General features: G+C 44.0%; 1 protein-coding gene across 2 annotated transcripts; it reads left to right on the forward strand.

Moving 5' to 3' along the window:
- The first annotated feature begins 2308 nt into the window (after window positions 1-2308).
- On the forward strand, window positions 2309-11989 carry GOT1L1 (glutamic-oxaloacetic transaminase 1-like 1). 2 transcript variants are annotated; one of them, XM_015565239.1, is made up of 9 exons: window positions 2309-2628; window positions 8446-8627; window positions 8971-9082; window positions 9332-9441; window positions 9658-9750; window positions 9841-9991; window positions 10696-10861; window positions 11359-11501; window positions 11757-11989. In XM_015565239.1, exons 2-9 carry the CDS (start codon window positions 8451-8453, stop codon window positions 11930-11932), a joined length of 1128 nt encoding a protein of 375 aa, XP_015420725.1. In that variant the 5' UTR covers window positions 2309-2628; window positions 8446-8450; the 3' UTR covers window positions 11933-11989. The 2 variants fall into 2 exon arrangements, with proteins under 2 accessions (XP_015420725.1, XP_006765709.1); XM_006765646.2 differs by lacking the exon at window positions 2309-2628 and adding an exon at window positions 6695-7336.
- The last annotated feature ends 318 nt before the right edge of the window (window positions 11990-12307 follow it).

The raw sequence follows: 12307 nt of genomic DNA on the forward strand, positions 1-12307 counted from the left end.
TGAAATATTTCGTTTTCGGAGAACAAGAAAAATAGCTTTATTTTCATTACACTTAATAATTTGTGCAGTTATTCAGTGTCTGGTACGTTAATGTTCAAGAAAAAATATTAATTTTTATTAAAATGTTCTATTATTTTATGTCAATGATTACTCATTTATTTCAGCCCTTTGTATTCAGCATGTCTCTATTGAAATACACCTACATTTCTATGAAAATTGAAGCTTTTGTTCATTTGTGGCCCCCATAAACTTAAACCTTGTTTATTTGGCCCGTGTTAGCCTTTGAGTTTGACACGCTTGCTCTAAGACCTCTCCTTGGGCCCACGTCTGAATCTAATTGATGTGGGAACACTCTCCCAGAACTCAGGGAGAGGGGCTTGGAGAAGGAGGGGAGCATGGGCAGCTGCTTCTCCAATGGAGAAATTCCTACCAGTTCTGGGGAAGGAGAAACATTTGGGGCCGATGGTGAATTTCACTACATCAGCAACCTCAAGCCTCAGAAGCTAGCTATGTGATGGCTTCCACTAGTTTCCTGGAGGAAGAACTAATCTTAAGCAATCTAGTTCTTAACCCTGACCCACTCTCATGCCCATCTTCTTGATAGGGTTGCTGGCTCACTGGCATTGACCTGGTTGGTCTGTATTGGACTTCCAACCTTGCTTTTCTTGCAAGTTGTTGCAATGAAAAATGCTTCTTCCTTCCTTCCTTCCTTCCTTCCTTCCTTCCTTCTTTCCTTCCTTCCTTTCTTTCTTTTTAAATATATTTTTATTGATTTCAGAGAGGAAGGAAGAGGGAGAGAGAGAAACATCAACGATGAGAATCATTGATGGGCTGCCTCCCGCACACCCCACACTGGGAACCAAGCCCACAACTCGGCATGTGCCCTTGACTGGAATCGAACCAGGGACCCTTCAGTCCCCAGGCTCACCTCTATCCACTGAGCCAAACCAGCCAGGGCAGCCTGTTTCTTTAAAAAACAAAAAGGAGGTGTATAAATGGTACAAAAGTAATTACTTTTGATACATAGAATACAGTTTAAATTAGCAGATATTTTTCAAAATCCTCCCTACCCACTAGAATGTTCCTGCTTTGGTGTCTAGTATTTTTATGGACAACCGGCAAGACTACTCAATAACCACTGTCATAATCCAAGGTCTTCATCATTTCTTAACGGAATGAATTAAAATAGTCTCCACTTGGACTTCCTGCCTAGCTCTGGCTTCCTTCTAATTCATCCTCCACAAGGCCCCCAGGGGGGGATTTTTATACAATATAAATCTGACAATGTCATTCCCTTTCTTAAAATCATTCAATGGCTTCCTAAAGCATTTGGGGTAAAAATCAGACCCCTTAACATAAAGGCCTGGCATTAGATGGACAGTGCCTACCTTCCTAACCCAATTTCTCACCACTCTCCTCCCCCATCCACATTTATTCCTACCAGGCTTAAATTCACTAAAGAACTCATTTTATTTTTGTTATCTCTATACCTTCACACAGACTACCCTCTGTCATGCATCCAAACACGGATTGTACACTCTGCTCACCCGCCCATTTGTTCATCCACCAGATAGTTTTTATCAAGAAAACAGACTCCAGATATGTTGCAAGGTAGAACTGACGAAGCTTGCCAATGATTGGATGTAGGGCATAAGAGAAAAGGGAGAAGACAGGAATGAGACCAAGGGATTTTTGGCCTGACCACTTGGCAGAATGGACTTGCCTGTTACTGAAATGGGGGGAAAGTGAGGAGGATATGAAACTATGGTTTAGTTTTCGGACATAGTATATTTGAAAAGTCTATTAATTATGTCTTAGAATATCAAGTAGGCATTTGGATTTCCAAATCTGTAGATTAGAAGGGAAGTCAGAAATGGATTTATAAAATTGACAGAAGTGTATTTAAGCTGATGGAAATGGATGAGCTCACCTGCATGGTGATCATAGATAGAGAATTCAAGTCAACACACTGCACACCTTACACTTACACTATACTATTTGTCAATTATATCTCAAAAAGCTTGGAAAAATAAAACAAAATTACTCCAGGCATAAATAAAAGAATTCAGAGGACTGAGCCCTGGAGCATTCTAACATTTAAAAGTCAAAAATAGAAGGAACCAAGAAAGCCACTGCGAAGCAACAGTAATGAGGTGAAAGGAGAAGCAAAAGCAAGTAGCATCCTGAATGCCATGGGAAGAAAGTGTTTTAAGGAGGAAGTGGTCAGTTTTGTCACATGCTGTTGAAACATCAAAGAAGAGGAGAACTGAGAACACACCTTCGGATTTGACAGGACGAAGGTCTGTCATTTGTTGCCTTGATGAGAGCAGCTTGATAGTGTGAAGGGATGAAATGCTGATCAGAGGGATTCAACAGAACTTGGGAGATGAAGAAGTGGAGATAGAATCAAACGTTCTCTCAATAACTATTGCTCGGAAGAGGACCAGAGAAATGTGGTGTGATTGATGATCCTGTTGTTATTTTGGTCAATGATCCTGTTGTTATTTTGGTCAGTCTGGGCATCCTGTTTCTCAGAATCCTTGTTAGATCCTCTCCAAAAGAGGATCTTGCTCAAGATTTGAGAGGCAGAAGTGAAGCAGAGTCTACTAATACCTGAAGGACTCCCAGGTGAGATATGGAAGCATATCTCTCAGCTCTCTGTCCAGCTCTTCTTCCAGACTGTTGACCCCACTGTCCAATGGAGCACCACCAGGCACTTGGCTGCAGACCCACAGGTGTGGTAGCTGCAGAGAAGCCCTATAGACCTCTCCATGCACTCCTGCTTCTTGGTGCCATTCCTGCAGCTGGATGTGTCTGCCTTTTTAAATTTCCCTGCAAGCTCTGATTTATCCTTGCACCGGCAAGGACAGCCTGATTAATGATTTTTCTCTGATTCTCTAGCTCCCTTCATAGGACCTTCACTTCCTCAGGTCCTCTTCCAATAGTGTGAAGTCTAATCCCTGTAATACTCATATCACTCCCAGCAGATCTGTTTCCTTGACACATGGAGTAATAGCTGCAGAGGTGATGTGAGGTCAAGGGAATGTTGTTTGTTTTTTAAGATGATAGTTTGCTGCTTGTTTGCTTGAGAGAAGAGAAAGGACAACTGCAAGAGTATTGTAGCTTGGACCCTGGGCACAAAGGAAAAAGACTGTATTGAGATGGGGACACAGAATAGGTGAACTCAAGCATTGTACTAAGAGGAAAGACAGAATAGGCGGGTATCTATGTAGTAGATTGGTAGTTACAATGGGAGTATGTGGAAGTCTCTTTTGATTGCTTTTATTGTCTCGGTGAAATAAGAAATGCCAGCAGTAGATGAGTTTACTGGGAGAAGAGAGAAAAGTATAATTGGGAAATTTGTCTCTTTTGGCTGCCTAGCCTATGGACCTCTTTCTAGAGTTTGGAGAATTTGCTGTTTTGTGGGTCTTGGTGGGAGACAGAGCCCATTCATCACAATTGAAGCTGAAATAATCAGACCCTCAATCCTACCAGCCCTTAGTAGCTCCTGGAAGATTTAGGATCCCCATTTCCTTATAACCACATGACTAGAGAGTAATGAAAGGCTCTTCTCCAAGGGGACTCCAAGAGGCCAGGATTGAGCCACATTCCCCTTCTCAGAACAAGCACTGTGACTCAGGACTCAGGAACCAAAGTTCTATTCCTGGCGGCACAACTTGGGAGGGTTTGACACCACCCTGAGTGCTAGGCGATTGGGTTAAAGTCACTAGAGGATCCCATACTCAGTCATGATAAGATCAACGATGGGCCTATGAGTCTCTGCAGCCAAAAGAAGGGAGAAAGAAGGCTTGGAAAGCCAGGAAAGGAAACTTCCTCCTCCTTTCAGGGAGCTAAGAGAAGAAATGATTGGCCTTCTGCATAATAAGGATATAATGTCTGGAAAGGCTGCAGCCATTAAAAAAAAACAACAACTGTTTTTGAATGGGAAATTTATGCATGTGGTTTAACAATACAAAAGTAGTATACAGTGAAAAGCAAATCAGCCTTTTCCCCTGTCTGTGTCCAGCTGCCACCGAATTCCATTTTCCAGAGGAATTCATAGTTACGTGCTTCCGTGTGTCCTCCCAGAGAGTCTGCTATATGCAAGCATGCACATGTAAGTGTATCTTATTTCTTCCCCAAATGGCCCACTCTTTGCTCTTTTTCTCTACCTCCGTTGTATTTACTTAATGATGTTTCTTGGAGATTTTCCACGGCTACACACATAGGTCTGCCTTTAACAGTAGCGCAGAATGCCATTTTGTGGATGGTCCATTATTAATTTAAGCATCCTTCAGTGACTGGCATTTAGTTTATTTGTACTGTGGATGAAAAAAGGGCCACATGCTAACCTGACTAACTCAGGGAAGGCCTGCATAGCAGCCTTGCAAATTCAAGAGACCTAAAGTAACCACAAAGGATGGTCTGAAATTAAAAACCTTTCATTTAAAAAACAGTTTATAGTGGGTAGTCAAGTCCTAGGCCAGTATCTTTCTTGACAAAAATCAACTTCAATCTTTACTGAGCCTATTGTCTTTTTGCATCTAAGATAACATACCTGTGAAATGTCAGGGTAACTTGTAACTTCCCTTTTTCCATATCCCTCAGGGTGAAATTAAATTCCTTCACTGCACCGAGGCCGGTTTGGCTCAGTGGATAGAGCGTCGGCCTGCGGACTGGGAGGTCCCGGGTTCGATTCCGGCCGGGGGCGTGTGCCTGGGTTGCGGGCACATCCCCAGTGGGAGATGCGCGGGAGGCAGCTGATCGATGTTTCTAACTCTCTATCTCTCTCCCTTCCTCTCTGTAAAAAATCAATAAGATATTTTAAAAAAAAATTCCTTCATCGTTATTGTTGTCATGTTAATTGTGGACTGTTAACTACCCTACACCAACCTAAGTAAAAGAAGTATGTGTCTATCATTTTACTTTTTATCCAATCCCAGAGGTTCCCCACCCCCCATATCTCATTTCTTCCCCTTTGATTGTGATGTAAAAACAAGATTTGGCTCAACTAAACTCACAAAAATTCTTTATAGTTTTGAATTTTTTTTTTTGCTTTAACAGCACATACAGTTGCAATAAAAATTCCTCAAATGCCTATCATTTTGCACATAAACTGCATTTGCTTTTACTCCCATGCCCAGTCAGCTGGAGACCAAAGCCGAAGCATCCAGAAGAGCAGAGCCAAGGGAACCACAGAGAATGACTCTGGAACCCTGATGACGCGGTGACACTCTGGATTGGACGGGGACTGACATCCCTGTCTTGTTCCCGATCTTAAGGGAAGTACTTTTAGTTTTTTCCCATTGAGTATGATATTGGCTGCAGGTTTTTCATACATGGCCTTTATTTTGTTGAGGTATGATCCCTCTATTCCCACCTTGCTGAGAGTTTTTATCATAAATAGGTGCTGGATTTTATCAAATGCTTTTCCTGCATCTATCTATATGATCATGTGATTTTTATCTTTCATTTTATGTGATTTATCATATTTATTGATTTACAGATATTGTACCAGCCTTGCATCCCCAGAATAAATCCCATTTGGTCATGGTGTATGATCTTCTTAATGTATTACTGGATCCGGTTGGTTTGCTAACATTTTGCTGAGGATTTTAGCATCTATGTTCATTAGGGATATTGGCCTAGAATTTTCTTTCTTTGTAGCGTTTTTCATCAGGTTTTAGGTTTTGGAAATAGGATAATGATGGCCCCATAAAAAGAGGTTAGAATTTTTTGGAATAATTTGAGAAGGTTAGGTGTTAGTTCTTATTTGAATGTTTGATAAAATTCTCCTGTGAAGCCATCCAGTCCAGTTTGCTGGGAGTTTTTTTAAAAATATATGTTTTTATTGATTTTAGAGAGAGAGGAAAGGAGAGAGAGTTAGAAATATTGATGAGAGAGAAACATCCATTGGCTACCTCCTGTATGCCCCCTATTGGGGAACCAGCCCATAACTTGGGCATGTGCCCTGACTGGGACCTCTTGGTGCTTGGGTGAACACTCAACCACTGAGCAACACTGGCTGGGCTGCTGGTAGTTGATTACTGCTTTAATTTCATTCGGTGTTATTGGTCTATTTAGGTTTTCTGATTCTTCCTGATTGAGTTTTGGGAGATTGTACCTTTCTAGGAATTTGTCCATTTTGCTCAGGTTGTCCAATTTGTTGGCATATAATTGTTCATAGTATTTTCTTTTGTAAAAATTTTATTTTATTTTATCTTTTAAAATATATTTTATTGATTTTTTACAGAGAGGAAGGGAGAGAGATAGAGAGTTAGAAACATCGATGAGAGAGAAACATCAATCAGCTGCCTCCTGCACACTCCTACTGGGGATGTGCCCACAACCAAGGTACATGCCCTTGACCGGAATCGAACCTGGGACCTTTCAGTCCACAGGCGGACGCTCTATCCATTGATCCAAACTGGTTAGGGCTAATCCTTTGTATTTCTGTGATATTAGTTGTTACTTTGCCTCTTTCATTTTTTGATTTTGCTTATATGGGTCCTCTCTCTTTGTTTCCTGGTGAGTCTGGCTAAATGTTCATCAATTTTGTATATCTTTTCAAAGAACCAACACTTGGTTTCACTGATCTTTTGTATTGTTCTTTTAGACTCCATGTCATTTATTTCCACTGTGATCTTTATTATTTCCTTCCTTCTGCTTACTCTGGGCTTTTCTTGTTGCCCTCTTTCTAGTTCTTTTAGGTGTAGGGTTAGATTGTTCATTTGAGATTTTTCTTTCTTCTTGAGGCAGGCCTGTAATGCTAAGAACTTCTCGCTCAGAACGGCTTTCACTGTATCCCATAGATTTGGGGTTGTTGTGTGTTCATTTTTATTTATTTCCAGGTATTGCCCTATCTTCTAAAGGGCTGACTTGTTATTTTGGATTTGGCGAATTGGGGTTAGAGAGGAGAAGGCAATGAGTTAAGGAGAAGTGCCTGAGAAATCCAGGTCTTCCCTCCCCTAGCCATCTCTCAGGGGATTCTTCTCAAGTGCCACGGAATATTCCCATAGTCCTTGAGGATCGCCACCATGGAGACTGGGAGTTGGGTTCTATTTTTCTGGTGACCAATTGTGTGGGGCCTCTGTACTGGAACTGCCAGGGTTCTGCGAAGAGGCAGGCCTGGGAAGCTCAGGCTTAGAGGAAGCCTTGGGGCAAAAGCAGAAGAGAGCTTAGGAGTGGACTCATAGTCTTGGTTCTACTTTCATCTCAGTGATGTCCACCCTTTCAGTGTTCTTGGATGTGCCCGCAGCCCAGAAGCTAGAAGGCAGCTTGTTAAAGACCTACAAACAAGACACTTACTCTAAGAAGATGTTCCTGGCCTATAAAGGTAGATGCCTAAGACTTAGTGTATCATAATTGCCTCTAGGGGGCAGTATTCCATTGCTACAGAGGAATCAGGAACATCGCGAAAGCTTCTCCCAGTGGGCAAAAGAGCAGAAAACATCCTGGGTCATTCCGTGCCCTCTGCCTTTCTCTGGGGGCTTCCAGAGGTTTGATACAAACTCTGGTATATCCTCTTCCCCAGTTGTATGTGGGGCCTGCATGAGCACAGCACATTTTTCTGCCTCTTCCTCCACCCCCTTTCTGTTCCTGAACCAAGAATGGTTCCCTAAATTGACTCTTCTGATATACAGAGAGCCCTTGCCACTGTGAACGTCAGTGTTACCTTTGTTTAATCTCAGGTATTTATAACTCCCAGGCTGTATATAATTTTCGCCTTTTAAAATGGCACATAGGTTTCAGTTGTCTTCTTTAAAAAGACAAAAATTAGCTCAGTGGATAGAGCGTAGGCCTGAGGAGTGAAGGGTCCTGAGTTTGATTCCAGTCAAGGGCATGAACCTCATTTGTAGGCTTGATCCCTGGCCCTGGTTGGGGCATGTGCAGAAGGCAACCAATCGGTGATGTATCTCTCTCACGTTGATGCTTCTCTCTGTCTCTCTCCCTCCTTTCCACTCTCTCTAAAAATCAATGGGAAAATATCCTCAGGTGAAGATTAACAAAACAAAAAACCCCACAAAAGTTGTCCTGGCCAGTGTGGCTCAGTTGGTTGTCATCCTGTGCACCAAAAAAGTCGCTGGTTCTTGGTCGCTGGGACCAAGGTTTTCTTGTCCTTTTCCTGTCATTGCTCCATTTATTACCATGATCCCAGGTTGTGAATTTGATCCCTGATGCAGGAGGCAGCTCTGATCAGTGTTTCTCTCTCCCTTCCTCTCTCTCTAAAATCAATAAAAACATTTAAAAATAAAAAAATACTTTAAAAATTATAAATATTTACTAATAGCAAGTTGCTTTTATAAAAGGGAGGGGTGGGAAGGAAAGTTGTCTTTTCCTAGGCAACTTTCCAAAGCTTCAGGAAAGCCAGGACAGATGAATTGTTTGTGGGCTGTCTGCAGAGCCCAGAGGCCTCGAGTTCACCTTCTGCGGTTCTTCTTACAGTCTGCATGTCCCAGGAAGGACAACCCTGGGCTTCTTTCGTGGTGCACAAAATCCGACGGCAGATCGCACAGGATCCCTCCCTGAACTATGAGTATCTACCGGTGATGGGCATGAAGTCATTCATCCAGGCCTCGTTGGGACTTCTCTTTGGAAAGCACAGCCAAGTCATCGTGGAGAACAGGGTGAGAAGGGTCCCTCCTTCTCTCACGCAGACACAGGGTGTGGAAATCGGAGTTTGCACAATTTTAAACCTGAAAGGGACTTTGGAATACTCCCCCTCTCCCGCCCCCCGGCATTGACAAAGAAGACTTGTGAGGCTCATAGAGTCCCAAGCTTGTCATTGAGGGGCAAGGCCAGCATCAGAACCCAAAGCCCATGCTCTTGGCACCAGCCCACACTGCTGGTGTGCAAACTCTCTCAAGAAAGAATATTCTGAATCTGAGGCGGTTCTAGTATCACCATTACTCTTCTAAAGTGTCATTTCTGTTTGTTTGTTTGTTTGTTTATTGATTTATTTGCTGGCAGGCAGGGGGTGTGCACACTGTTGGTGACAGTGGTGCCTTCCAACTTGGGGCCCAGTTCCTCAAAACTTGGCGTGGGGATTCTCAAATAGTCTACGTCATTTCTTCTCAAGTAGGTGAGTGTTACGCAAGGTGAGGGTGACAGAAGATCCCTCTCCCGTTCCCGATTCCCACCCCATTTACATTCTTCACTGCTGTCCTTCTCACTCTCTGTCATGACAAACGGTGGACAAGCCAAGGTATGCTTGCCCTTTTCTTGTCATTGCTCCATTTTCAACCCTGACCCTCAGGGCCATTCTCTGGTGTGTCTGCTTCCATCTCTCCATTTCCCATGTAACAGCTGGTGGGGGGCTGTGTTTTCACAGAACAACATGGACTCATCTTCCAGGACATGGGCTTTATAGTTTTTGAATTCTCCTTCTGGGACTCTGAGCAGCTGTGCATGGACCCCAATATACTCTTCAATTTGGTGAAGGTAGAGAGGCCACCCTCAGAAACGTTTCCCCAGATCTGACCGACAGTGTTATTTTCCTTTCCTTCCCACCCTTCTAATTATCCAAGGCGTTTTCTAGGCTTGGATTTGTCTAGTGCTTTGGTAGGAACCAACTTGGAGGATCACTTCTCCTCCAACACCCGGGTGCCTCTACCACCTGGTAGGGGCAGTGCCTGATGAGACAGTCTCTACCTATAGGGGGCCCCCGATGGCTGTATCTTTGTGATCGGGAACATTGACTACTGCAAGTTGACACAATGTCAGTGGACAAAGTTGATGGCCACCATGAAGGTGAGCCCAGTGTCTCACTTGACTTCCTTTCACCATCTACCATCACTGTCACCAGTCTCACCTTTTTTTTCATTCTCCTTTCTCCTCTAGAGAAAGCGGATATTCCCATTTTTTGACATTCCCTATCAAGGTTTATCTACCGGTGACCTGGAAGAAGATACTAGATTCTTACAATACTTCATATCTGAAGGCTTTGAATTCTTCTGCAGCCAGTCTCTGTCCAAGAGTTTTGGCATTTATGGTATGGTCTGGGCACAAGTAGAAGGGAGTGTCTGGTAGTAAAGTGCTGCCACACCCATGACACACTCCACACTCTCTCTACCCTGTGGAAAGAGCCATGGCCTCCAGAGAGGGCAGCATGGGGCACAGGAGAGGAGCTAGACATCTGGTTCTGTGACATCATCTCAGCTTAGTTATTAAAACTGGCCCCAGTTACATTGTTTCCCCCTTAGACCTCATTTCATCATCTCTAAGAGGAGGGGTTAAGAATTAGTTATCTTTTTTTAAAAATATATTTTATTGATTTCTTACAGAGAGGAAGGGAGAGAGAGATAGAGAGTTAGAAACATCAATGAGAGAGAAGCATCGATCAGCTGCCTCCTGCACACCCCCTACTGGGATGTGCCCGCAACCAAGGTACATGCCCTTGACCGGAATCGAACCTGGGACCTTTCAGTCCGCAGGCCAATGCTCTATCCACTGAGCCAAACCGGTTATGGCAAGAATTAGTTATCTTTCTAGTCCCTTCCACCTTTGAGACTCTGACAGTTACTCTTCCTGGAAGAAGAGCCTCTGACAACTTCCTAGGGCCTGGACACCAGCTTGACTGGACTGGGATGAGGGCCCTGCAGGTTGCCCCTCTCTTTGGCAAGGTTGGAGGCTGAGTTACAGGGGAAGGCCCTGGTTGAGGAGACTGAGAACAAGGCTCCTGTCTCCATGCTGCAGATGAAGGAGTGGGGATCCTAGCCGTGGTGGCACTCAACAACCAGCTCCTGCTGTGTGTCCTCTCCCAGCTGATGAACTTCGCCCTGGCCCTGTGGCTAAACCCTCCGACCTCGGGTGCTCGCATTATCACCTCCATCCTCTGTAACCCTGCTCTGTATGAAGCATGGTAAGGGTGAAGGGTGGGGGCAGGGATGGATGGGCAGAGCCTCTAGATACCTACATACTTCCTGATTCACAAGATTCAACTGGGTGCTTCGCTTCTTGCCTCTTTACTCCATCCATTCATAAACATTTACTGAGGACCCACTGTGTTCCAATGGCAATGACTGTGCCAACTCTTGCCCTACTATGGGGAAGTGGGTAATAGAATGGGACACAGACTGATGAATTATTCGAACTCTTCCAGATTGCAGGAGATTAGGATGCCCCAAGAGCTTGCTACTCTACCAAAGTCTGCATAGGAGTCTGCTTGGCTTGCTTAAATTAATACAGGCTGAAACTTTTCTCCAATTCATAACCATCTGAGATCCCTGACTCCACAGGTGTGCCCTCGGGCACTCTGGTTGGGGGCTTTTGAAGGGAAGAGAAGTGGAATGACAATGAGGAGATTGGGAGCAGAGGGAATCCGCACACTCTAATTTCTTGCTGTCCTTCCTTTGGCAGGAAGCTGAGTCTGAAAGAGGTTGCAGAAAACATTATGCTCATCAAAGAAAAGTTTAAAGAGAAGCTCCGGCTCCTGGGAACCCCTGGCTCCTGGGATCACATCACTAATCAGGATGGGACCCATGGGTATCTTGGACTCAACTGTAAGTGTCTAGGAGGAGAGAGCCCTCCCCTTTCTGACCTTGGGCTTGTATTTGAATATTCAGCTTCACTGATTAGGTGACCAGTCCCTAACTTCACACCAGATTTTGAATCTTTCTTGAGGAAAGTGGAGCTGCTTTGAAGACCCCTATGGCCTCCCACAAATGCTGATGCTCCCTATCCCCCATAATCCACCTGGGCTAGAGGGGACTTAGAGTTGGTCACCCCAGGATCTGAGATCCTGTGATTATCACAAGCCCAACAGGTAGAATATTTGGTCAAGAAGAAACACATCTACGTCCCCAGGAATGGTCGGATTAACTTCACCTGTATCAATGCCTCCAACATAGATTACATCACTCAGAGCATCAACGAGGCTGTCATCTTCACAAAGGGCTCAGGGGGAAAAAAAAAGTCTCCAGCAAGTCAATAGCTCCGAAGTTAGAATAAAAGCTTGAGTCTTTGCAAAATTCCTGTGCTGATTATTCACTGCTACAATTTATTTCTCTGCTGAGTATTCTGTCTCTGTCTATCTATCTACTTATAAAGCATTGTTCTGGCCTCAGCAAAGAGGTGGTGGTGGGGAAAGCCCAGAGAAAAAGGAAATGTCTACCTTCATGTACCATCTCATATCTTTTTAAGCTTTTTAAAAATCTTTATTGTTCAGATTATTACAGTTGTTCCTCTTTTTTCCCCCATAGCCCCCCTCCACCTGGTTCCCACCCCCCCCTCTGCCCTTACCCCCCCGCCACTGTCCTCATCCATAGTAGGTGGACGATTTTTGTCCCGTCTATTCCCGCACTCCCCA

Source organism: Myotis davidii, unplaced genomic scaffold (assembly GCF_000327345.1).
Source record: "Myotis davidii unplaced genomic scaffold, ASM32734v1 scaffold93, whole genome shotgun sequence".
Lineage (NCBI taxonomy): Eukaryota > Metazoa > Chordata > Mammalia > Chiroptera > Vespertilionidae > Myotis > Myotis davidii.

Bases quoted from the DNA above. Each gene is read 5' to 3' on its own strand.
- GOT1L1 (XM_006765646.2), top strand. From the start codon at position 7,222: ATGTCCACCCTTTCAGTGTTCTTGGATGTGCCCGCAGCCCAGAAGCTA. The intron at 9,442-9,657 runs GTAGAGAGGCCA...CTCTACCTATAG, and splicing joins TACTCTTCAATTTGGTGAAG to GGGGCCCCCGATGGCTGTAT. The intron at 11,502-11,756 runs GTAAGTGTCTAG...GATTATCACAAG, and splicing joins TGGGTATCTTGGACTCAACT to CCCAACAGGTAGAATATTTG.